The sequence below is a fragment of the Terrapene carolina genome, unplaced genomic scaffold (assembly GCF_002925995.2).
Source record: "Terrapene carolina triunguis isolate 2854851 unplaced genomic scaffold, T_m_triunguis-2.0 Scaffold211, whole genome shotgun sequence".
Classification (NCBI taxonomy): domain Eukaryota; kingdom Metazoa; phylum Chordata; order Testudines; family Emydidae; genus Terrapene; species Terrapene triunguis.
Window position 1 is genome coordinate 32,257,060 of NW_020664562.1, and position 25,035 is coordinate 32,282,094.

General features: G+C 41.8%; 1 protein-coding gene across 1 annotated transcript in view; it reads right to left on the reverse strand.

Annotated features, from left to right (window-relative positions):
* LOC113407471 (alpha-N-acetylgalactosaminide alpha-2,6-sialyltransferase 5-like) overlaps positions 1–20,234 on the reverse strand; it is an 89,159-nt gene extending 68,925 nt beyond the window's left edge. Inside the window, exons 1-2 of the mRNA XM_026656037.1 lie at positions 20,169–20,234; positions 18,928–19,146 (exon numbers count right to left, since the gene is read on the reverse strand). Coding sequence (XP_026511822.1) covers positions 18,928–19,146; positions 20,169–20,183 — 234 coding nt within the window. The 5' untranslated portion in view covers positions 20,184–20,234. The remainder of the gene's footprint in view (positions 1–18,927; positions 19,147–20,168) is intronic.
* Between the last annotated feature and the right edge of the window lie 4,801 nt (positions 20,235–25,035).

Consider the following 25,035-nt stretch of genomic DNA (forward strand, 5'->3'; position numbering starts at 1 on the left):
CTGAATGGTGTCACAGATATACGAGATAATATGTGATAGCCTGACACAGTGCGGCAATGCTGGCACTGTACCATTCATCATCCATAACTGATGAGAATGCTTTGCCCTGATTCAGCAGCCTCCCACAGTTATACAACTTCACAATGCAAATGTTGCAAAGGACTGGTAGGATGAGAGAAACCCTTTCCCACCTCCATCTCATGGTGGCTGGGATGAAAGAGTTGTTTTCTTCCCACACCCTACAGCCCCCTATCAGGTCTAGATAGTGGGGTTTATAAACCCCACTATGGGTTTTTTGTTGTATCTGTTTACTTTCCTTTGCCCCGTCCTTCTGTCTGTTAGATTAAAAGGGGTTTGGGGCTTCTCCAAGAAGCACACAGGAAAGAGGGGGATCCAGGATTTGCCAGACTGTTGGTCTGTTTCTTTGACACTTTCATCTCCCACAAAACAAAAAAGAAAGATTTAAGGTGAATCTTGCAGAAATGTGATGTTGATTTCATTCTTTTAGCTGTGATATGGGGGTAATAAAACTGAACCTCTTGTAAAAGGCTTTGAGAATCTCAGATAAAAAGTGTTGTGTAAGTGCCAAGTACTATTTTATACAAACAATTAATAGAATATAAAATATATTCTTGAGATGTGTTCATATGTATCTCAAAGCCAACTAGTTCATTGCTAGTTCAATAGCAAAGTTTGCTAACAGGAACCTGCCTGCTTTTATGGTCCCTAAGTACAGAAGCTGGTACTTGGAAACTGCCATGCTATTTGTTTACAAACTGCCTGTAAATTTAAAAAAATCCTTGCCACTAAAGACAGATTAAAACAGGTCTTCTTTAAATGCTTGGTTTTAATATGCGGTAAGTGGCGTTTGATGGAGATGTGTCCTGCGCTAAACATCAGTCCTACAAATACATGTCCCCAGTGAGAGTTTAGAGAAATGCTTGAACAAATTGCTTAAGACAGGAAAATGAGTATTCGGCTCTCGGGTTATTACATTTCTGGTTAGATGTAGGTGCTGATAGTATTTGTTCTGTTTCCTGACTCTTTCTCAATAGTCCCTGTAGGGATGAGAATTAAGTGCTGAAAAGTGGGAGCGGAAGCAAAGATTAGAGGATACCACACTCACAACTCCTGTTCTAGCACACACATTGAAAGGTTCCATGTGCCTATATTTTTAGAAAGTTTTCACATCTTGTTCTCCTTGGGAACAACTTGTAATACCTGAAGGAGTGGAACCCTACAAACTCTTACAGCTGTCTCTGAAGCAGGTGGCTATGTCTTGGAACAAATGCATTGGGTTTGAAATTTTTCTCTTTTAATATTTAAAGATAATTTCAAGCTAAAAACAGATTCAATAAACTCGGTTGTCATTTATGCTCAGGCCCTTTCACACCGCTCCAGCAGTGTAACAGCCTGAAAATGGGTAGAAACTGCTCCTGTACAGAGGACCTGGGAGTAAGAATTCTTCACAGCGACCATTCTCTCAGACCCTAGTGTTGGGCAAGGTCGGAAAGGACAGCACAGCACAGTGGCTATTCTCTGCTTCCCAAGGACCACAGGAGGCTACAGGAAGCAAAGTATAAATGAGAGCAACCCTGAGGCAGCTTTAACCCACATCTGGGGCCAAGCAGGGCTCCGCATGGTCCAAGAATACTTTGCTCCTTGCCCGCCTCCATCTCTGTCCCAGCCCAGGAATGGATAGAATCATTCCTAGTGTAGCCATATTTACTAGTAGGGGTTGTATTCACTGAAATATTAAAATCTCAGAAAACTAAATATGTGTAATATATGATCCCACACATGTTTGCATTTATAGAGGGAAGGTTTTAGTACTAATGTCTCAGGTTTCAAGGTAAGTGACACGTCTTTCCACCTTATTCAACAAATGTATTCTTTTCTGTTCCCTCCACTTCTATTAATATATCCCTGAATGTGAGCACTCTTCTCCCTTCGGCGGATTTATAATAACACATTTAAAAGATGTTCAGGACTCACATTAACATCTAACTGGCAGCAAAATTGTCGCTTCCACTTCAGCCCTCTTGGCTCCTTGATTACAAAGTTCTATTAACTGAAAGACAGCACCAGTTCACCAAGATAATCAAGAAGAAAGGTCAGTGGCTTATGAAAGAAAGTTCTGGCCTTTTAGTGAACCTCTGGGACTTCAGCTCAGCAATAACCTGAGTATTAAAAGGCAGGGTTTCAGTGGTCCCTCAGCACTGGACTATAATCCTGACACCACTCATAACATGGTACTGCTGTTAAATAAAGGCCAGAACTGAGAGCTAATGATGCATCAACTCTCAACCAGGCAAACCTCACAGGTGAAGGCTGAGAAGACATTATGAGGGGCATGTGGGTTAGCCAGCAATGCAGAGCTTGTATCTTTCCTTAAATATGGAACTGTTTATAAAAGCCGGCATCATATTCCAACAATCTCAGCCCCTTATCTCAGGGACCATAAAAATGCTTCAAAATTAATAATAACATAATGATTTCCTTCATTCCAATTATGCATCAGCATAGCAATCCCTATTTCTGTTACAGTATACTAGGCTTCCCCTTCTATTTTAACAATGAGACCCTTTGAAGGAAGCTGAGAGCTCTCAGCATGTTGCTGAAAGTGCTCAGTATCTCACAGGACTGGACCCTATTACAGTGGTTCTCAACCTTTTCATCAAGCTATATGAATTTAGCAGAGAGAGGACTTGATCTCCTACTGATCTCAATGTAGGTCGGGAAATGATCAACACGCTCATGTAGGAGTGGAGAGTGCTCAGCACTTTACAGGCAGGGTTGAATGTCTCACGGAATTGAGAACTCAGCATTGAGAATCCTTCCTAATGGCATTTAATCAAATCAGGCTGCAAACTCAGATTGTGCTTCTGCTCCCACTGAAATCCAGGAGAGATGTGCCACTGGCTATGGCAGAACCAGGATTGGGTCATTTGGTAAGGGTGATTTTTTTTTCAGGCTAAGGAGGGCTTCCACATTATCTGTGCATCTCTAGCTGTAAAAAAGCAATATGTGTGAATGGTATTATTCTTCCAATGCTATGCTTCTGTTCTCCTAAGATAAACAAAAAGAGAGAAGGTTATAAGAGTCTTTGCCAATATAAGGCTGTTAGACGATGCACAACAAGTGATGGATCATAATATAAGAGAAAAAAACACAGCTGTGGGAGGCAGGCTCTCATGACAGAGTCTCAGCATCACCTGATGGATTATTTGTCAGGGTTCACTATTTGTGAATCATGTATCTAGCTTAAGCCACAAACACTTGCAGCAGATCTAAAAGATGTGTTTTCCAGGGTGTAATCAGAATGGTCTGTTTTGCTGCAGAGGGGGAATGCACCCTTAATTCTAAAAGCTGGGCAATGCAGCAAAGCCATTGACAGTATTACAGAGTTTACAGCTTTGCTATTTGTGATAACCAGAGTTTGCTATTTCTCATTTCTTCCCTATAACTATCTGGGTTTAAATGAAACAATTTCAATTTTATCTTAGCTTCATTTACATTCCCTGCAATGGAGAGAAGGGATGAGAAAGGTACCTGCTCCTGGTCCACAGAAAATAAAACTGAAATCAGTCCTTAAATTTCAGTTTCATCATTTTAAGACTGGAAGAAGACCTTAGTTTCCTCAATGCAGATTACTGCATAAACCCTGGTTTTCCAAAAAAACGAACCGTTCCTATTGAATTCTTGCTGTGCACCACATCTGGTAGTCTTTTGGAATGAAACACATACAGTATGTAACAACAAATTGAGCAACTTCTTACAGATGTTTATTTGCTCACTCTGTTTCCAAGTTTCAGTCAATGGAAGTTAGGGTTACACACAAATATTAACCCATTAGTGAGGCACTGAATGCCCTAAGAATTTTAAGGACTGCAGAAGCTTGCCACTTTCCAATGCAGTCCATCTTAGTACTGACTGAAACTTGTTAGCACGTAATGGCTGGTAAAGTATGTGAAATTAATGTGGTGGTTTAAATCCTAAAACAGCTCCCATTAAACAATGGTGGCCACAACTGAGTGATAATTAAATCTTTGGGACTTTGCACTGAGATCAAGAATTGAACTGGCATGAAAAATGAGCTACCCTGTCACACTCTTTAAGGTGGTCCCTCCAGGAAAATGCTGGAACATGTTGGCAGCAAAGCTTGCACTGCCACTCCCCATGCTGTCCCTGTCCTATGGCAAGATGTTGGACTTCAATCTCCAGGGCTGTGAACGCCAATATCTTTCACAATCACACATTCATATTTATTTTGCATGCTCATTTTCAGTATTTTCCTTTTGGAGTAGTGTATAGTTTTTTATTTTTAAAGATAAATTATAAAGGGGTTAGTTAAGTCTGCAAGGCAAAAGGGGAAATAATTCAATAATCTGCCATGCAAGATCATGCATTCTTCCCCCTTCCACATGAGTCCACTTATTTGCTTCTCCAAATATATAAAAAAGACTTCTATTACCATGTAAGGGGCTGGTGAATGTCTGACAAGAATAGGTAGTTGGTCTGTAAAAGGGTGACTTGCCCCTTTAAGGGCTAGAGGCCTGGGGTCAGCCAACCCGGATTCCTGAAGAGGCACACCTGAGTGAGGTCAGATGATCCCGCTATAAGAGCAGTAGGATTCTGCAGAGAAGGGATGGGGACCTCAGGAAACTACAGAGAGTAAGAACGCTCTTGCAAGGAAGATCCTGACATTGAGGGAGTTTTGGCATCTGCGAAGAGTAAAGCAACTATAATCCAGCTCCAGGAAGGAGGGCTGGGGACTCCCTACCCAAAGGAAAAGAGACACTGAGCTGGGGCGGGGACGTGGAAGCCAATGGGTGTCAGGATTAAATAAACTGGATCCCGAGGGGGAGTGTTTCATTTATCTTTGGACTGTGCTCTGGAGTTTTCAGGAGTCCAAGAAGAGGAAATGGAGGGACTGCAGAGCACCCTCTGGCCATGAGGAGGAGCTTGGGTGGTAATCACCCTGCTACATGGTCCTAATACAGTGACGTGATCCAAAGCCCACTCAAATCAATAGAAGTCTTCCCATTGATGTTACTGGGCTTTGGATCAGGACCTATTTCCTTTTTGGTTGTCTGCACTTGCTTACTTTAAGCTTGTGAGTACCTGTGTTCTCAAGCTTCATTTATTAGAATGTAGTAAATTATGTGGTCCTTGAGTGCACACCAAATGCCAGTGTTCAAGGGGTTAGTCTTCCCTAGGCCACTTTAGTCATTGGGAACTGCATGTGCTTAACACCTCCAAGAATCAGGCCACTTATTTAAGTGCCTGGATATGGGTTTAGAGTGGGATATTCAAAAGTGCCTAAGTGACTGAGGAGCACAAGCACTATTGCATCTCCATGGGACTTGTGCTCCTAAATCACTTCAGCGCATCAGAAAATCCTGCCCTTAGATGCCAAACAAGGCATCCAAGTCTGAAAAATTTGGCCTGAACCTTTTTGTGCTTCAGTTTCCTACTATGTAATATGGAGATAATAATACCTCCCTATGTTACCAAGATGCTGTGAGGCTCAATTTTTAATATCTGTAAAACACTTTGAGATCCTCAGAAGCACAGGGATATGTAAGTGCAAACTATTATTATTTAATGAGCTGTGGAGGAAGATGGATTGTTTTATAGACTGTGGTGGTTGCGTGCGCAACATTTCTAAAACATACATCCTTTGTTAGTCTCTAAGGTGCCACAAGGATTCCTCGTTGTTTATACATCCTTTGATTATACTTGAAGAAGAGCAAAAGAGAGAATTTATGATTCTTCAGTGGCTTTCTCTGTTCCTGTTAACTCAAAAATCGTAGACTGATTGGCTTTGACATTTTAGAAAAATAATATTTTTAGACAGCTACGCTATTGCACCTAATATCCTCTATTTCACAGGTGCATTGCATTTTTCGTCAGTCATAAAAAGTATACATCATTAAACATTTAAATGGTATCATCACATTTGACAATTACCTCTTTCAATTCTGTGATTACGTATATTTACACAAATTGCATAATTACACTAATTGTACATTAGCGGACGACAACTGATTAAAAGACACCTATGGAAGTTTCCATTAAGACAACATTAAAATCATTAAACAGACCAGTACCAGTAAGGACATTCACAGATTAGATCTAAACCTCTAATACTTATAAGCATAACACAGCTGCCCCTTAATATTATTGTATTATGCCCTGTTGTGTCTAGAAATTGAGCTTTAATCCCTTAACTGTGGATTTGACTTTGCCTCCCAACCTCACCATTTTTTTCATGCAGTTTTTGTTGTAAGAATATTTAATGTCTTGCCTTGTCTAAATATGCTGTAACTACAGTACATTCTTTCTTGGTGACTTAATGTTGTAATTTGAAAGGAAAATGTAAGGGTAATTACTGATGCAATAAAACATGAACATACTGTAGACAACTCTATGGAATTTTAATTAGGAAAAGTAGGCTGTGTTATGATTTCCCTGTCCTCTTTTCAATAAGCTGTCTCCAAGTGTAGATCTCATTTTCATGGATTTAAAATTTTGAACATTTTTGTCAACTTCAGCCTCATCTTTTAGAAGCATAAACATAAAGCAAGTTATCATGTAGCTAAATATGGGCTCCGAATGCAATCTTCTTATAGGGGAATGTATGTATAACACAACTTCTCTTTTTATTCCTTGCTCTGTGCAAATAAGCTAAGGCATAAATATAGGAAAGGTTGATTCTTTAATTTCTTTGCACACAGATTCTGCTTAAACCAAGGCCATATCTAACCAGGCTCTGACAGTAGAAGATTAACACCCCTGCCAGACCAACACGCTTGACAAAGGAGCTTAACTTTATCCTTACGGCAGTATAAGACGTTGTATGTGTATTACTATATAGAAACACAACTTTAATAAACACAGAAATGTAATTTTCAGTACTCTGATTGATGACAAAATATGGGCTATGAAATTTAAAAAGCACAGATCTCTATTTGTATAAGAGAAACAAAGAAATTACAATATTCATGTCTTCAAAGCATTACTTTATATTTTGAAGTCCAAAGATGCAGTGCTTTGCACAGACTGCTACACAAAAAGCACTTCCAGTAACAGAAAAGAAAGACACACACAATCCTTGTCATCCGCACTTGACAGGATATGGAAACACAATTTAAGCTACAGTACATGACGAAAGTCTTACTTGATAATAAAGATATTACCCAGTTAGCAGTCACAAGGTTTTCATGCATTTTCTGTCATCACTGCATTGAACAATTTTTGTCGAGGGCTTGCATGACCATATTTAATGTGGCCTTGTTTAACTCTGCTGCTTTCAAGTGGCATTAATCCTCTTTTCCTATCTGGGTAGACTCTCCAACATAATCATATCAGAAAGTTCTGAAGTTAGGATATTGTCTTTTTAAAACAATATTTTCCCTTTGTGCAATCCAAATGAGATATGGCATCATCACATACACTGAAAAAATACCCAGGAAGAGGCATAATTATAACAAATCAGTTATGAGAAACTTTAATGAGAGCTGAGTCTCCTTATCATCCATCACTTTATTCTAGAAGTGTCTGGGAGTACCACTATAGGTATTAGGGCTTTGTCAGTGTTCTGTCATAAATCCCATTTCTAAGATGCTTTTAAGTCAGCACTTTTACTGTACTCCACAACAGTATAAAGATAGGTTTTCAGCTCAGGTGTGAATTTTCTTTCCAGATTTTGATGTAAAGAGATATGGCCTTTTCCCCCCCCCCTATTAAAAACAGATGGTGGAAGGAAAAAAAACAATATTTTAGTGGCCTGTAGTTTAATTTTTGTATAATACACAGCTTTGTCTGCATAGTTTCTTTTATACAAACTGCATTTCAAAATCTTTAGCAATGTTAAGAGGTTACATTAGCTCCAAACACATTTTGCAATTCTCCAGCGGGAAAAAAAAAGGCCAGGAGACATATCATGTTATCATTCCATGCTGAAGTCAACATGAGCTTTGTGAGCATATTGATGGAAAGATTCAGGGCCTGCTCCTACTGAAGGCCAAGGATGTTGTGCCATTGTCTTCAGTGAGAACAGGAGCAGGATCTAGACACTGAGAGCTGGATTCCCAGCTGCGATGAGTTTAGACTCAGATGAGTGGGGAGTGAAAGGTGTTTCTGAGGCATCTTTCCACTCCCTTGGGGCCAAAGTAGTCCCCAGCATAATTTAGAACCAGGCTGCTACAAACTGCACCAACTGCAGCAGTCCCACTGGGTCATCCACTGGCTGGGCATCAGGCACACAGCAGCAGCCACTCCAGGCCCCAACCCTCTTCATCAATGCCATGCCTGCCCACAATGCTACAAGTTGCAGGAACCTGAGCTGCTTTGTGCTGCTGCAGAAGTGCAAAGCAGACACAGGTGAGGTCAATAATCTGGCTCTAATTTTTTTTTTACAAACTGTGGCTATTTGGGTGTTCGTACAGATTGAAAGAAAAGAGGTATTTAAATCTAATTAGGGGTTAATTATGCATGTGAATATGTATGTTTCCTAACAGTATTTAACATATTTCTTAGCAGGCCTCGATTAGATGGACTGAAAGGCTACTACCAAAACGTCTATTGTTTTGGGGGGGACTTCGTGAACTAAGACTTACATGTTGTTGTCAACCTTTTAAAAGGATTTTACGTAGTAAGAACACCATAAGGTGTATCGCAAACTTCAGCAAAGGAAGTGACATGTCAATACGTAGAGTAATAACCTAGCTATACTGACAATACTCGGCCAGAATTTCAAACTTGGGTGTTTAAAGGAAGACACCTAAAAAGCTGTTTTAGACACAAATGTGCAGATGTAGGTGTCTAAATCAGGATGTCAATGTCTCTAACAGTGATTTAAATACCTAAATTCTGATCTAGATGCCTATCTTTAGGCATTCAGGTTTGAAAATGTGGCCATCAATGCCATTTGTCAGTCTCAATCGATTAGGTAGATAGATCCGTTAGGTGTTACAGAAATGCAAAAGTTAGACAGACGGTATTTTAAGTAAGTCTATCAAACATCTGACACACTGTTCTCATTACCAAGATTTGTTTAATACGACTACTCCGAGCCAAGTAACATTTGTAATATGTAAAATCCTAGCTAACTGAATAATGTATTGCTGCACGGTATGCATGCTGCATGGAGCTAGAGCACTGCATCACGTTCTCCTACCGCTACATACATGGAACCCCCAGTGGCATGGAGGAGGAAGAGCCTTACTGACACTCTTTCAGGCTGACACTGGGTAGGACTGCAAGACCCTTACTCATATCTGGCAGTACCCTACTCCACAATCAGTCCCATTGACTTCAATGGGACTTCGTAGTCAATGTCTACGATTCAATGTAACTAAGGTTACAACAAACTGGCCCACTATTTGTATTAGTTGCAAAGTACACATTACAGTGTTGAAAGGCAAAACTGGACAGTCCCATTCAAAGGCAGAGCAAGTGAGGCAATATCAGAAAGAATGTGCGTGTGGATGGGGAACTAGCAGAGCAGGGAGTTATTACATGTTTTTAATTTTTAAAATGTATTTTGGATCATTATCAATTAAAAAATGATGAACAAAATGATCTGAACACTGGAAGAGGGATTTTTCCTAAGAAGGATCCCAACAAATAGCCGAGCACAAGCAGATGAATTGAGAAAAGAGTGGCAGTTTTAATTCAGCATTTCCCTGCCAGTTACCGTCACACCACTGACTCTCTTTTGAGTTTTTATTTTCCTATTTTAGAGACAACCAATATGCCGACACAGCTGGAACCAACCCTTTTACAGCAGTCTTAGGAATAAAATGGACAGCAATATTTAAAAGTACAGGTGTAATTGTTATAATCTCTGAGGGTGAGTTCAGCCAAATGTGGATGGCTCACACAAGGACCCCCTGTGCCCCTTAAACTCTGCAGTGGAGCTCAGATGAGAAGTCCTAGGTTCTATGGCTGCACCTGGTGCCTATGATCCTCTGTGTTATGTGGAATGGGTATGGCCCGGAATAGGGTGGCAAGTATGGGGCTGCTGCAGGATGGGAACAGGTCGTGAGATCTGTGCTTACGTATAATAAGCGGCCCAAAGCCCTCACCTAAGGAGTGTGGAGGGGCTTTGGTGACTACCACAGTCTATGACCACAGTCCATTTTCCTGGCAGTGGGCTGGAGAAGTGCGTTCTGTGCCTCTATAGTCTTCTTATGTTTTTGTGCAGGGTTAGAGGGCAAATTTCATCATTACGGAATAGGTGTCTGTCCATAGAGAATGTAATGCAAGGAAAAGAAAATACAAGTTCAGAAGAGTAATGAGCCTGCGTGTAACCCATGTCACTATAGAGGAGGCATATCCCGGAGCCTCCAAACCAGAAGGAAAGGTTTTATCACTATGTGGAGAGAAACACATTCTTGGTGATGAACGCAGTCCCAGAAGGACCTGGTCCTTTTATTCCTGATTATTTCTCAGTGAACAGTTTCCCAAGAAGAGCAGTTTCCCTTAAGCTTCCTATATGCTGTGCCCGAAGTGTATGTACATGTTTGCACAGACCTTCACTGCTGAATTTTTCTTTTCCTCAGAGAAAACTACTGGGACGGATGCTCTGCTGACTATTACTATAACTGTTCTCTCTACTCCTGACCTCCCACAGCTGAGGGCAAAACATATTCTACATTAACTTTGGCTAATAATATGAACTTTATAGAATATTTTGTTCTTGAGTATTAAAGCCATGGCAATATCTAAGGATGCTAATAATGTACTAAACTACAAACATGATATTATTTGGTATGACACTGTGAAGTGCTGGCAAAGCAAAACATCAAATACTGGAATTAAAAAGGAAAGCCAATTCAGAGTTCAGAGACTACTAATTGAGAGTCATTATCCTTTGAATATTCCACACTATTTCTTATCAAAGTATCTCTTCTGTGATGCTATTTTTGACTATAACTGCAATGGTATTTTAAAGGGGCACATGTAAGTATAAATCATGGGTTTTTTTTTAGAAATTTCTAACCCGTGTTATTAACAACACTCTAGATTATTAAAACTGAAATTAACCTATGCCGCTTGTTTACCATTTATGCCGTGGATTTACCCTTTACAGTCCCCTTTTCTTAAACAGTGATGCTACAACTCCTGGTTCTTATGCACTAGCACAATACTGTTGTGTTTGGGTTCAAAACACACCAGTGGAATGTTTAAGTTTACTAATTATATGTAATTGATTTGCAACTCACTTATAAAATAATTTAATTTTGTCCTACATTATAACTGACAAATGTTTCTTTGAGAATCCAATATTTATGAAAAAACAACGAGGAGTACTTATGGCACCTTAGAGACTAGCAAATTTATTTGGGCATACAAGGACTCCTCATTGTTTTTGCTGATACAGACTAACACGGCTACCACTCTGAAACCTGTCAATATTTATGATTGTACTTAATACACACATACCTAAAACATAGAATGCACTTCTCTTATGCATATAGGGGCAAACCCTCTCCTCCAGAGTACATTCTAAGCAGTAGCAGGTTCCCCATCCCAGCTCCACCTTCACCCGTCCCATCCCCTGTGCTAACATGTAGGTTTTCTCAACAGAACGGAACTCCACAATGCACATATCCTCTGTGTGGCCCCTACCCCACCATTAGCACCAAGGAACTCCACCAGTTCTGCTGCAAGGAGGCTCTGAGGGCATGAGGCAAGGGTAAGATTGCCCATAGGGTTTTATGGAGGTCAGGGGAGAATCTGGCTCTTATCTACAATTAAATTACACAGGCATTTGGAAATTTTCAAAAGTGAGAATTTGAGAACCGTTAGTAGGAGTCTCTGAATTTAAAGTATCTGCTTTTCTAGCTGACAGGAAGCTTCACTAATTAACCTGGTCTTAAAGCACTTAGTGTTAACTGTTAGAACAAAATAGCCCTGACTAATGGAGACACATTACTTAGGGATGAGGTGAGACACTATGATGTTTAATCTCACCTTGAAAGTGACCTTTGGGCTGTCACGTCAGTTTATATCAGCACCAAAGCTCTGCTGATTTGATCATAATTGCATTAATTAGAACTGAAATTAATACACTGAATTCCTTACTATCAATGCCAACTCTGCATCAAGAGCACGGCGCACCGTGCTGTACTGAGCAATGCAGGTTGGATTAATGTAGAAGGTCAGTAACAAAAGGAAAGCTCCGCCTGTAATCAGATGTTCTACAGATTTATAGACATCCCTGTAAGTTCTGACGTCCAATTTCCACTTAAGCTCCAGTACAGGTTAAAGGGGAAAACTTAAGGTGCCTTATGGAAAGTCATCAAGCAGAGGTGGGCAAACATTACAGTTTCCTTCACGGCAAGTCTCCTTTGGCTCAGCCTTGCTACTACTGTAGTCAATAGAAGCAGAATTGGGTCTGTTAAGAGGACAGTTTGCCTCTGTTGAAAGACATGAAATAGCCTAAAATGCCCACAAGTAAAACTCAACATGTGAGAACTGTACAACATGGCAAATTTAAAAGGATATCCAATATAATAGTTCAGTACAGTTCATACTACAGATACATATAAGAAGACTGAAACTAATGATGAAAAACAAAGCATTTTGTGAACCTTCTGGTGTGTGTGTGTGTGATGCTGCTATTATTTATTAATATATGATTATCTTAATATTCACAGTGGAGAGATATTTACTGTAGCTTCACTGTTCACAAGTCAGAGTGAGGGTCATAACTAGGATCAATGGAGAAACCACAGACAAAAAATGGATCCTGCATTTTTAGAGTCCTCCTATGAGTTCTGCTATTTTCCACAAAGCCTGTAAAGAAAAAGAACTTCCTACCTTAATCTGTTGTAAAGAAGGGATCAGTGCACTATGGCACATTTCATGGCTGTCACATAATACACATGAAATGTGACATTTTGAAAGTGTGAGAAAAAGCCTAAATACTTTTACAGCTTTCAAACCAAAAAGCACTGCAATATGCAAATTAACCACTGTTAGCTGAATTAGCCTGAGTTAGCTCTGTCTCAATCTGACCACCTCTCCCATTGTTCATAACTGTACTGAAATCAATCTGTAGGACTAAAAAAAAATTATCTCCAAAGTAGTTTCGTGTTGTTTGGGTTTCTATGAAAGAACATTTTAAAAACACTGAACATGTGGATGAGTTCAGTGCAAAGAGATGAGTTTAATAAAAACTAGTTTTAGTTGTTAAAATTCTTCAAATATATAAAATCCATCAAGCAAAAAAAAGTGAATGAAGCTACACACACATTTCTGAGTTCTGATGACATCCAAACTACTTGGGGACAGATCCTCAGATGCTGTAAATTGTCATAGCTTCATTGACTTCACTGAAGCTATGACAATTTTCTCCAGTTTAGGATCTGCCTTTGATATTTATGATCACAGTAACCAGGGATGTTATCAGAATCCCATTATTTGTGTGTGTGTTAGTACAAGCTTTTACACCACCGCCGCCAATGGGAGCTTCAGGGGAGGTACTCGCAGGTGAGGGCAGAGCGCAGGGCCCCTGCCCCCCTCTCTCCCCAGGGGCCGCAGGGACGTGTTGCTGGCCACTTCTGGGAGCAGCGCGGGGCCAGAGCATGCAGGGAGCCTGCCTTAGCCCCACTGCGTGCTGCTGCCACCCCGGAACCTGCACCCCGAACCCCTCCTACACCCCACACCCCCTGCCCTGAGCCCCCCGCCCCCCCCCCCCTGTCCCCCCTCCTGCACCCCAACCCCCTGCACTGAGCCCCCTCGTACACCCCGAACGCCTCCTGCACCCCAACCCCTTGCTCTGAGCCCCTTCCTGCACCCCGCACTCTCTCCTGTACTCCAACACCCTGCCCCAGCCCTACATTCATGGCCCTTCATACAATTTCCCCAACCAGATGTGGCCCTCGGGCCAAAAAGTTTGCCCACCCCTGTTTTACACATTGCATGGTGTGAGTTTATGTATAACAACTTCATACCTTAGGTGCATAATGAAATAAGAGACCAGAGACCAAGTTTCTTCAGCTACACTAGATACTCAGGCTTATCAGGTAGCTACATTTCTTTAAATGTGTTTCTGCTTTGATAAAAATGTTCTGCTAACGTATTTTATCAATTAACTAAATTCCTGGCCTGTGTAATTATACCGCATATCCATAGTCAGTATCTCCATCAGCCAGATTCCACCTTAGATAACTCTTATATTATGAAGACTTATACTTCACACAGCTACCTGTGCTGCATTCCCCTCTCTATCTTTTACTTTCTATTGCCAAATTCTGCTGTCCACACATTCAAGCAAAACTACCAATAAAGTCAATGGAAAGTTTGCTCAATTAAGGACAACACAAATCTGACCCTGTATTTTTAAGTCAAAACCGTAAATGCATAACACGCTGAGCTGTCTGATACATAATCAGCAACAGTAATGTGTACAGTACTTTGAGAGATTACAGATGGTAACAGTGCCAAGCCAGAACTGCTGGCTGTGTGCAAAGGTGCCTGCAATCTGGAATACAGCGAAAGGTACCATTTTCTATCTCTGTTGCATGCTCTGTAATGCAAATTGAATGTTATCACTTACTGCACACAGAAGCTGCTAAAAACTTTAAACAAGGATAATCAAAATGCAATGAACCAGTATTATGATTTGCTAAGATGAGAAAAATAGAGATCACTGCTGGTGGCACAAAAGCAACAAAATATAAACACAAGATAGTCAGCATCCAATTAATTATAACACTTTCAAACAGCTCCAAATGTAAGCCTGGTAAAACACATTTCTCTACTATGTGTATATATTTTTTCACCCAATTAAATCTTTTCCAAGTCTTGTTAAAATCAAACACTGTATCCAATTGTACTCTTTCTTCTCCCTCAAAGTTTGATGGAAACATTAAAGACTTTTTCCATTTTTTAATCTATTAACTGTATTAGTGTTTAATAACTATATGTGCTATATATATAGACTAATTCCACTATCTCAAAATACAGGGGCAGTGCCATGAAAAGAAGCCAGAACCCCTCTCTCATACATAAATACATACTGCTGAGATTTACGTCACGACAAACTCTCCCCTGACAAGGTTATTCCAGAATAAAGTCTCCCCCTGGTGGATCTGTTACATCATAATGGCGTCATCAAGATGCTTATTGCATAATAAAGCCTCCATTCCTCAGTGGAACTTGTACGGGGAGAGGACTTCATTCATGTTGCTAGTAACATGCCTCGAAAGTCTCCACTACAGCTCAACTTCAATGTTTGATCCCCCTCTCACCAGGAGCAACTCTCCTTGATCTCCTCAGGAGCAACTAACTACTCTGTTCCAAAATGCTGTATGATTTTGTGATATAACAAAATGGAATAGACTGAACCCTCAGACTCATTTTCCTTATCCCCATAGTTTTCCAGATAAGAATGGTTAATGTCATGACGCTATGAGCCATTCACCCCAAACATGTCAAAGTTGTTGCCTGTTTAGGTGGACTGAGTAAAGAAGAAAGCAGAATAATTTTTTCCATGTAGGAGTAAAGTCCCAGCACTAAGGTCTGAGAGATTATGGAGCTATAAGACTATTTGCAGAATGACTGTTCTTCAAACACTTGATTAACTGTACTACTCTCTGATCTGTTTAATTATATATATAAATATCATTGTGATCCATGTAAATTAGTGGGTTGGTCATCAAGTTCTCTGAGTGCTTCAACAAAGGCCTAAGAACTCATACATTTTGTTTGCAAGGTTGGTCTTGTTATGGTACTTTTTTGGGGGGGAGAGGGAATGCAAAATCTTTGGTGGTCTGAAATTTTTTCCAATTACATCTGTGGCAGGACTCTCACGTGTTATTGGTAGTAACCACTGTTGAGTCAATACTGGGTAAAAAGTTTTTTAACTATCCAGAGTCATGTTCTCATGTTCACTTCAGAATAATCGGATGGTTAAATACTTATTTCTTGCAAGATTTAGAATACTGCTAGCCTTTCTGTTTTCATAAATTCTGTCCTACTCACATGCAGTAATTGTTCATAAAACATTAGCACTGCCATTTATTGCTAACATTTCATCATTTTGATAAACTAACAAAAAGTTACATCCCCTATCTGATGACTAGGCAGGTAGAGAGCCTGCTTCTATGGCAATCAATATGAAAATTCCTGTCGACTACAGAAGTCATGAAAGGTGCTGCTTTGATAGTCTGTGAGACCAGTGTCCTCTCTTTAGTCATGGAACAAGTACAGAACAGACAGAAGCAGTGAAAGCTTCTCCAGGCTGGCCTGCCAATGTGCCGCAGTCTTGCTGTGAAGTAAGAGCTTCTAGGAGTAGCAAGGTGGTTGCTATTTGCCTCAGTCTTTGACCTCTCAGCAGCAGCTATCAACAAACAGTGATTCTGTGCCACTCCTGATAGTTTTTATAATGTAAACACCTGGCTACTAGGAACTAAAGGGAGATGTCCCACTCATTTCAGTCATCAGGTGGCAATGATTTTCAACCACTGTTGGCCTGAGATGCTAAAGGTGAAATGCTGAGAACCAGATCCAGATCCATTCAGCCTTTTTCACTATTTTTAAGAGCTCAGTTCAACAAAAACTATTATACAGCTTCTAAAGTGCAAAAGGCTGCTGAAGCTAAGAACATTGGCTGTGATGCAGAATAAAGGTAAAATGCATGAAAACAAAGACTAATAAGAAAAAAGTTTCAAATCTCACTAGGTGCTGAGAGGCTCATGCAAAGCATTCTTCAACAGTGACTAGGAAATTAGATATGTTAGCCATATGCTCAGAAGCTGTGTGGCCATCATGTCTGAGTGGACCTGGAACTACTATTCTGACTGTATATGAAATGAAAGAAGAATGTAGTAGGTAATCTGAGCATAGTAGGTGATAATTGAAATGTAGGGTGTGTTTATGCTGCAATTGGAGGCAGGGGCGGCTCTATGTATTTTGCCGCCCCAAGCATGGCAGTGAGGCAGCCTTCGGCAGCATGCCTGCGGGAGGTCCGCCGGTCCCACGCCTTCGGCGTACCCGCCGCCGAATTGCTGCCGAAGCCGCGGGACCAGCGGACCTCCCGCAGGCATGCCACCGAAGGTTGCCTCACTGCCGCCCTCATGGTGACCGGCAGGCCGCCCCCCGCGGCTTGGTGCCCCAGACATGCGCTTGGTGCTCTGGTGCCGCCCCTGATTGGAGGTGTGACTGAAGCTCAGATAGGCATACCTGACTAACTTTAATCTAGCTAACACAGTTAACAAGACCAATGCAGAGATGGTGGCAGGGGTTTCAATACACGCAAGCAATATGAGTACGTACCCAGGGTTCCAGGCAGGCTCCTACATCCCATGCTGATGCTTCTACCACCACATCTTTACTGCTATTTGTAGCTGTGTTAGCTAGCTTGAAGCTAGTGCAGGTATGCCTACCTAAGCTGCAACCACACCTTCGACTGCAGTGTAGACATTCCCTATGTGATACTTTGCTCAACAAGGCCCAATGCCTTGATTTTCTGGAAAATATTCTCCTCAAGCATAAGGTGATTTACTTCGGTAGTAAACTAGTACTGGCCCACTACTGCCAGTAGCCATACATACTGTAGCCTGTGACATTTTAGTACTGTGAATAATTGTTAAATTTTATCCCTGAAGGGAAATGCCACTACAACCACAAAATACAACCTTTATATGTGCCAATATATTTCTTTTGTATATTTCTTCTCCAGAATCTAGATACTATATAAGAGAGCCCTGATTCCACTAGAGTCCATCCACCTCCCTGCCCTCTGTGAGGGACTCCAGGATCCACCCACACCAAACAACGGGCACTAAGATCTGTCCTACGTGAGGGACAGCCAAGATTGCACAGCACTGGTGATGGATACCAGAATCTGTCCACCCTTAAGCAAAGGATACGGAAGTCTGAGATCCCAGGTGCAAGTATTACCAGTCAGCCCACTCTGGGGTTTTGAGCACCACAGTCGGCGGAACTTGAGGGAAGGGATACCACAGTTTACCCAGAATGGCTGAAGAACACCAGTGTTTGTTCACCTGAGATCAAAGGGCAGCAATGTACATAATCAGAGAGATGCACCACAGTCAGCATGCCTCCAAGATGAAGACCGTGGTCGACAACTTCACTCCTCTGGCACTATGGACCTTTCTACAATAAAGGTGAAGCTCATCTATGCTTTCTTGGGGGCCAGTCCCAGACTGTGGCATGAACTCTTACAAGAACTAAGGACCATTGCAAGCCGCACCACCTTCCACTCTAAGTCAAGGCCCAGTTCTTTGACCTTGCCATCTCTAACATAAACATATAGCAAGGGGTATGTATATTATTTTTTAAAAATCCAAAATAAAACACTGGTCGGGGAGAGGAAAGAACAAACACATAACAGATGTGCAGCCACACTGCTTTCTGCCCTATTGGAAGGGGCTCGGATACTACAGTAATGAGTGCAGAATACAAACGAGAGCAGAGAAGAGTAGAATAGGGTGACAGGCATCAGTCCAGAAACAATGAAAACACTGGTGTACCACCACAAATAAATGGCTAAGGGTACCTGTCATTGCCCACCCGCCACATACACATAGAACAAGCAGAAAACAAAAATGACATTCCTGCCACCAGGAGTCACAGCCCTGCCTCCCATTAAGCAAAGGGTACTAGAGTCACACCAGGGCAAGGGGTGCAGGAGTCACAGCTACCCCATGGGCAAGGAGTACCACGGCCCCTGCCCCACCCCTCTCCAAGGGGAATGGTGCCAAATTACATGTCTGAGCCAATCATTCAGGACCTGCCAGAGCTTCTGCTGGGTCTCTGAGAACAGGCCCTGAGCTGGGAGGAACCATGTGGGAGGCACCCATAGATCCCCAAAGGGCATTGCACCTGCATGGGGTGCTCCATCCCCCCTGCCCTCGTGTCCAGGCCGGGGTCCCGTCGCCTCACCTTGTGGTCCAGGACACTGATGTAGCCCTCTAGGAGCCCAGCCCCCACAGGGAGCCTCTGGCGCTGCTGCTCGGTCTCCGGCTTCCCACTGGCCGCCACCGCCACCTGCTGCTGCCGCTGGCTCGGCTCTTTCTGGCCCCCGCCGCCGATGCTGCTGTACATGAGCAACAAGCTGGTGCCCATGGTGGTGAGCACTAAACACCCCGCCAGCCCATGGCGCTGCAAAGGGGACAAAGAGACACTGAGCCCCCCTGCCAACAGCAAAGAGCAGGGCCAGGGGCACAGACCCACGGACAGAGGGACGGGGCTGATCCTAACGGGGGAGGGCGCAGTTCCCCCCAGGGTGGGAGAAGACTGGACATCCTGGAGGGAGGCGAGCGGAGGGGGATGGTTCAAATCCTGAGCGGGGGAGACCGGCTGAAGTCTGGGTCTCCTGCTCTGCACACACACACACACACACACACACACCATGCAGCGCGACCTATTTGCCCCCCTCTCTTCCTGTCATCACATTACAGGTGGCTACACCTCGCCGGGGCCAGCGGCCAAGGTGGGGCTCCCAGTTTGTTTCACTTTCGGGGCAGTGTCTTGGCGGGCGGGCGGGCGCAGCTGCTCGGGTTAGGTGTCTATTTTGGCAGCAATCGCCGCGCCTTTCCCTTTGCAGCTCCTGCAAGTTTGACACCAATTAAGACCAGGCAAAAGTGCGGCTAGAGAACTCCAATAATCCCCCCCTTCTACCCCCCGCCACCTCCCTCTCTTCTCCACCCCTTCATCTCTCATCCCTTCCTTCTTCTTTTCCTTCCGCCTCTGCCCTTCCCCTCTTTCCCTGTTCCCTTCTCCTTCCTTCCCTTTCCCAGGCTTCCCCTTCTCCCTCCGCTCTTCCCCATGCAGTCATTCCCCTTTAGCCATTCCATCCGTGCATTTTAATGACTGTTAGGAATTGTTGCACTAGCCAAGTTACAGCCAGACTCATCCTTTAAGCCGATCTGTTTTCTACACGCTCTGAACAATAACCCTGCACATGAATAAAAGAAAAGCAGGTGGAAAGTTCTCCTCCGCCTCCGTTTTGTTCCCTTTAGTAAAATATAACAAAAGAGAAGATACCAGCCCTGGAAAGGCTGGAGCATATGTCTGATGCCCTGGCCAGCCCCGCTCCACTACCCTCGTCCTCTTCCCCACCCGGGCTGCTTTCGTTTGGTCCCCGGGTGACCTGGGATAATTAGGTCCAACAATTGACTTACCATCAGGGTCTTCATGTTGTGCACCTCTTTGTACCGAATCCTCAGGCTTGCGCATCTGGGGCCACTTTTCCCTCTAGGGTTTCCATTGTGAGGAAGCCAGTGACATGTTTTTGCTGTGGAGAGAGAGAAAGAGAGAGACGCCCGAGCCCGAGCTGGGGCTGTTGGGGAAAGCACTGCTGTGGCAGAGATTAGAGACAGAATTAAAACTGGACTGGACCCTCTTAGTCTCTCAGTGATCTACACAACTGCCGCCTGCCACTGTCTGCTGGGTCCTAAACTACTCCGGGTCCTTCCTCGTCTCCTACACAGAGTCAGTTTCAGGATAAGTAGAAGTTAAAGGAAGACATAAGTTAGGTCGTATTATTCCTCAGAAAGAAACCTCATCTCAGCACACACAGCAGCCACTTTCCCCTCTTCTGAAACAGAACAGCAGAGAGGGATAGAAACACACTCTACAATTCTACAGTCTTCTGCACAATGTCATATTTAATCAGTGAGTGGGATTCTGATCAACATAAATGAAACGCTTTCAAAATACAACAGCATTATATCCCTGCAGGCTGAGGCTAGCTTTGCCTTTTTTTAAATCCTGCTTTTAACACCAAGACACAGTCTTCAATTTACCTTATTTCCATTTTGCCTAGAGGAAGATTCAACACTCTCTAAGCATTAACTGGGTTTTCTGAGCCTTGTGGTTTTGAGGCAACAATTTTTCATCTAAATAATTTTCATTTTCTCTTTGCAAATATTTTAACACCCTCTATTTCTAGTATAGTATTAACTAAACTTTTAGAGTCTCCTGCTTCCTTATTATCTAACAACCCTTCATAATAAGTTTTAAAAAATGTAAACACACGCTGTTCTCACTAGTAAGTGGAGCTGTAGTTTCTTGTACTCTTGCTCCTAATGCCATCTTTCTGGTTGCTGGAAATAAAAGTCGTTCTATTCTCAGTTTATAAGCAGTCCTCTGGTGTCCTTTACTGTTTCCTTCTTTGATTTTGCCATATTAATGATGCATAGTTCAATTGTGAAAACTTTAATAACGCAACTTAAATTACATGAATTTCTTGCTCTAGGAATTCCATATTTATCTATGCGCTCCTTCAAAACAACCCATTTTCAGGTTGGTTTCTCATGAAGTTATTAAAATGACAGTATAGCATTTTGAAAAAAATTATATCTTAATTATGAACATATTTCTCTTGAAATTATTCATCAAAAATAATAGTTCTAATATATGATTTCACATCTAACCTATACCAATATAACATTAAAGTCTACATTAAGGAGAAAATGCTCATCAGGCTAACTCAACCATGTTCACAATAATATCTTTCTCAAGGCTGAAATTGTCACTGAAATCCATTTTTCATCTTTACTAATTCATTGGTAGACTAACAGTGGAACAAATGTCATCTCTAGCTATGGCACAGCATTCAGCATTTAATGCTTTTTAAGAAAGTAGAAATTATTAGCAGAAACAAAAATGTAAGCTACATCAGTGGAGATGGCAGTAAACATGCTTTGTCATTTCAAAGAAGATTGCTGGCATTGCAAGTATACTTGCTATTTATTCCATTTGTGGTTTAGGTTAGAATAGTACCAGTTGTTAAGACAGGAGCAGCAGTATAAGAATAATCTTATCAGGTCTTGGTAATTCTTTATTATGTGGTTGCACTTGACACTCAAATTAGTGAAACAAAGGGCCAACTTGATGAATCATTGAAAGCAAATTATCTGCGGCTCTCCAAGGCTTCCTGCAAAAAACTACAAAAGGCAGCTCATGCATTTTACAGTACTGTTTCTCAACCATCAGCAAGCAGGTTGCTCGCCTAATATATTTTGCCATGCCCAACTGAAGCATCTTATTTATGATGATTTAGGTTCATGGCTGTATGTTAGACCTCTGTGACACAGTATGCTGACCAAATTCATTAAACATATAGTTTGGGATAGTAGCTGGGCTGGTAGCTGAATATATTGATAGAGTAGCCAGGCTAAATTTTCTAATTTAATGCTGAGTTGGCCTTGAATATTGTCCAGTTTTCTGATTCTTAGATATTTAATTAGATTGCCATCCTGGTCATAAACACTAATCTTGGCAGTCAAATGAGCAGCGACACAAATAGTGTAGTGTAAAGTAAATTCTGCAGTAGTTTTTATGTGTAAGCATGGTTTGTCCAGGGAAAATTATAAATCAACTGGAAAACTGCCCAGATACTTAATTTAATTTTAAGTTTCCATAAATTAATCATTTTAGCTTTGTGGGTTTTTCTATTTAAGAGCATGTATTTGTGTCTACCTAAATGCATAGATATATAGTTATATGCACACACACATTAAATTTAATAATTAGGCTAGCAAGAAGTAGAAGAATATGGGCTGAGTTCATAAACACTTAATCAACTTGGAATAAAACATTTTAAAGTTCATCTGACTCGCCTGATTCAATAGCAAGTGAATTATCTGGTCATCATTTCTTTTTTAAATGAAAGGGATACTGAAATGGATTTCTGATCATTCTGAATTCTGCCACAGTCCCCTGTTCACACCAAGCATTACAGGAACTGTGTTTTATCAATCAACAATTTTGTTTGCTGCTTTCAGAGGGCATGTTTCACCGTGGTCTAGGTCAGTAATGCTCAGTCTGAAGTGCTAGACCAGTGTCACACATACCTCTTGTCATCACCCTGCACGTGTCTCTTTCTATGAGTTTCTATTTCTGTACTCATATGACCCCCATCACTATGAGATCAAGGGGTTAATGTAGATTGAAACAGAAGAGGGTGCTCTCCCCACAGTACAAAAAGAGGGAGGGTAAATGCTGCTCAGTCGGGCCTGTGAGAGGAAGGGGAGCTTCCCCCACCCCCCACCACACACACCCTCTTTACTTTAAACCTTGGTATTATCTGTGGGCTGAGTTAGAAGTTGCATGATGTCCTGACCTGCATGTAGTGGTTACAGGCAAGGCAGAAAACGAAAATGGCACATGAAAACAGACAGACTGAGAAACACGTGTAGGTAGCAGTGATTCAGACAAGCAAACTTCTAAAACCCAATAACAGTCTTGGAAATGCCAGAGATCTCTCACTGATAGCTAAAGAAACTCTGCTCGTATTGTAACCTTTACTTAGCTTTTTAGATGAGTGCATTAACTATTGCCTATAAATTTGTTACACAGCAAATGCCACATTATGGCTGCCCTGGGGTGGGTGCTGTCGAGGGAGAACCTCTTTTCCTTCCCCCCCCCCAAGAGCACCCCAGTAGGAGACATCCAAAATGCTAATGTTCACACATGCCCCCCTGAGTGCAAGTTTGGGGGTTGACAATGGCTAGCATTGCTGCTGGTGCCCAAAAGGATGCCTCATGGACTGAGGCCATGACATTGCCAGTATGCACACTGCCTAGTATCTGGAGGCCAGCACTGGCAAGGGCAGCTGCTACTCCCATTGTGTAGGTATAGCCAATGCCACTTCTGATCATGCAGCTCCTCCATCCCTCTCACAATACCCTGGAGGCATTCTGTCTGTGTCTGCCCTCTGTAAGGAGAATGCCTCCAAGCCATTGCCACACAGCTGCTCCAGCTGCTCACATGTGCCTCAATCTCATCAAAGCCAGAACCTAGCCTTAAATCTTTAATTATTTTGTGGCTCTCTGTGATATTCTTTTGCTGCTAGTGTGGGTCTTTTGCTGTAAAAGAGTGAGTGTTATGATGAAGTAGTAATTCTGCTTGCTGTGCGCCCAGTTTAAGGGGCAGTAAGAAAGTAAAGTTCTTGTTTGTCTAGCATCATGTGCAAAGGAGAGAAAGGGAATGAGAGAGGGAGAGAATACATCATCAGTGGGAAAGCTCTAGGTGAGTTCTACAGGTCATCCAAAATGAATGCTGAAAACACCTTTATACCACACCATCATGCATTCTGTAAGTGCCATGTATTCTACAGAAAAATGAGTCACAAAAATGATTTAGATACAAAACCAGACCCAATAGTTTTTAAAAATTGTATCTTTATGCCCCTAAAGCTAGGTGCCTTAGTCTTAAAGTCCCATATGGTGCTGAGAATAAGAGAAATTTTTTTGCTCAACATGCAAAATACCTTTAAAAATTACCTAAAATTGTGTTTTCTTTAAAGTTTCATATTTTGAGCACTTCCAGGGCTAGAAGCAAATTATGTGGTTCTATGAAAGCTGGGATTTTTCCCTCTACAGGGATAAAATCCTGGCCCCATTGAAGTCAACGGTAAAACTCCCATTCACTTCATTAAGGGCAGGATTTCACCCCAAGAGTGTAAAACTTCTATATCTAGTTCTGCAGGCTCTTGAGATATCATGTTTTAAAGAGCTTGTCACTGGTGCAGGACAGAATATTGCCAGTGTGATTTTGGGGGATGATTGGGAATTCCACATTTCAGGGGGAAGAAGAAAATCTTTTTCTGATGAGTTGATTAAACATTATGGCTGTATGAAGGTGTTCTGAGTGTGGGAAGTTGGTGGGAGAAGTGGATTAATGAGCACAGGGGTAGTCAAAGCTGCATGATAAATGTAATCCATCACATTGATATCACCTCCCATATGTTTTATTATGTATGTATATATTAGTTTTTAACATTTTTTTCCCCATAGAGAAAAAGAGCCTGGTGAAACCAGTTTTGCATTGCAAACACTACCAATGGAAAATACTCAACAGCCAACATGGTAATGAGCTCATGCTATAGATTTTTCAAACTGCCCAGTGAGTCATGAAATGCTTTTCAAAACTGGAGATGTGCATCAAGGATTGGTCAAAACAACAACAACAACAACAAAAGATAGAAACAATATTATGGATCAGTCAATACTATCTCCCTTTTATGAAATCGGGCTGCCTTTG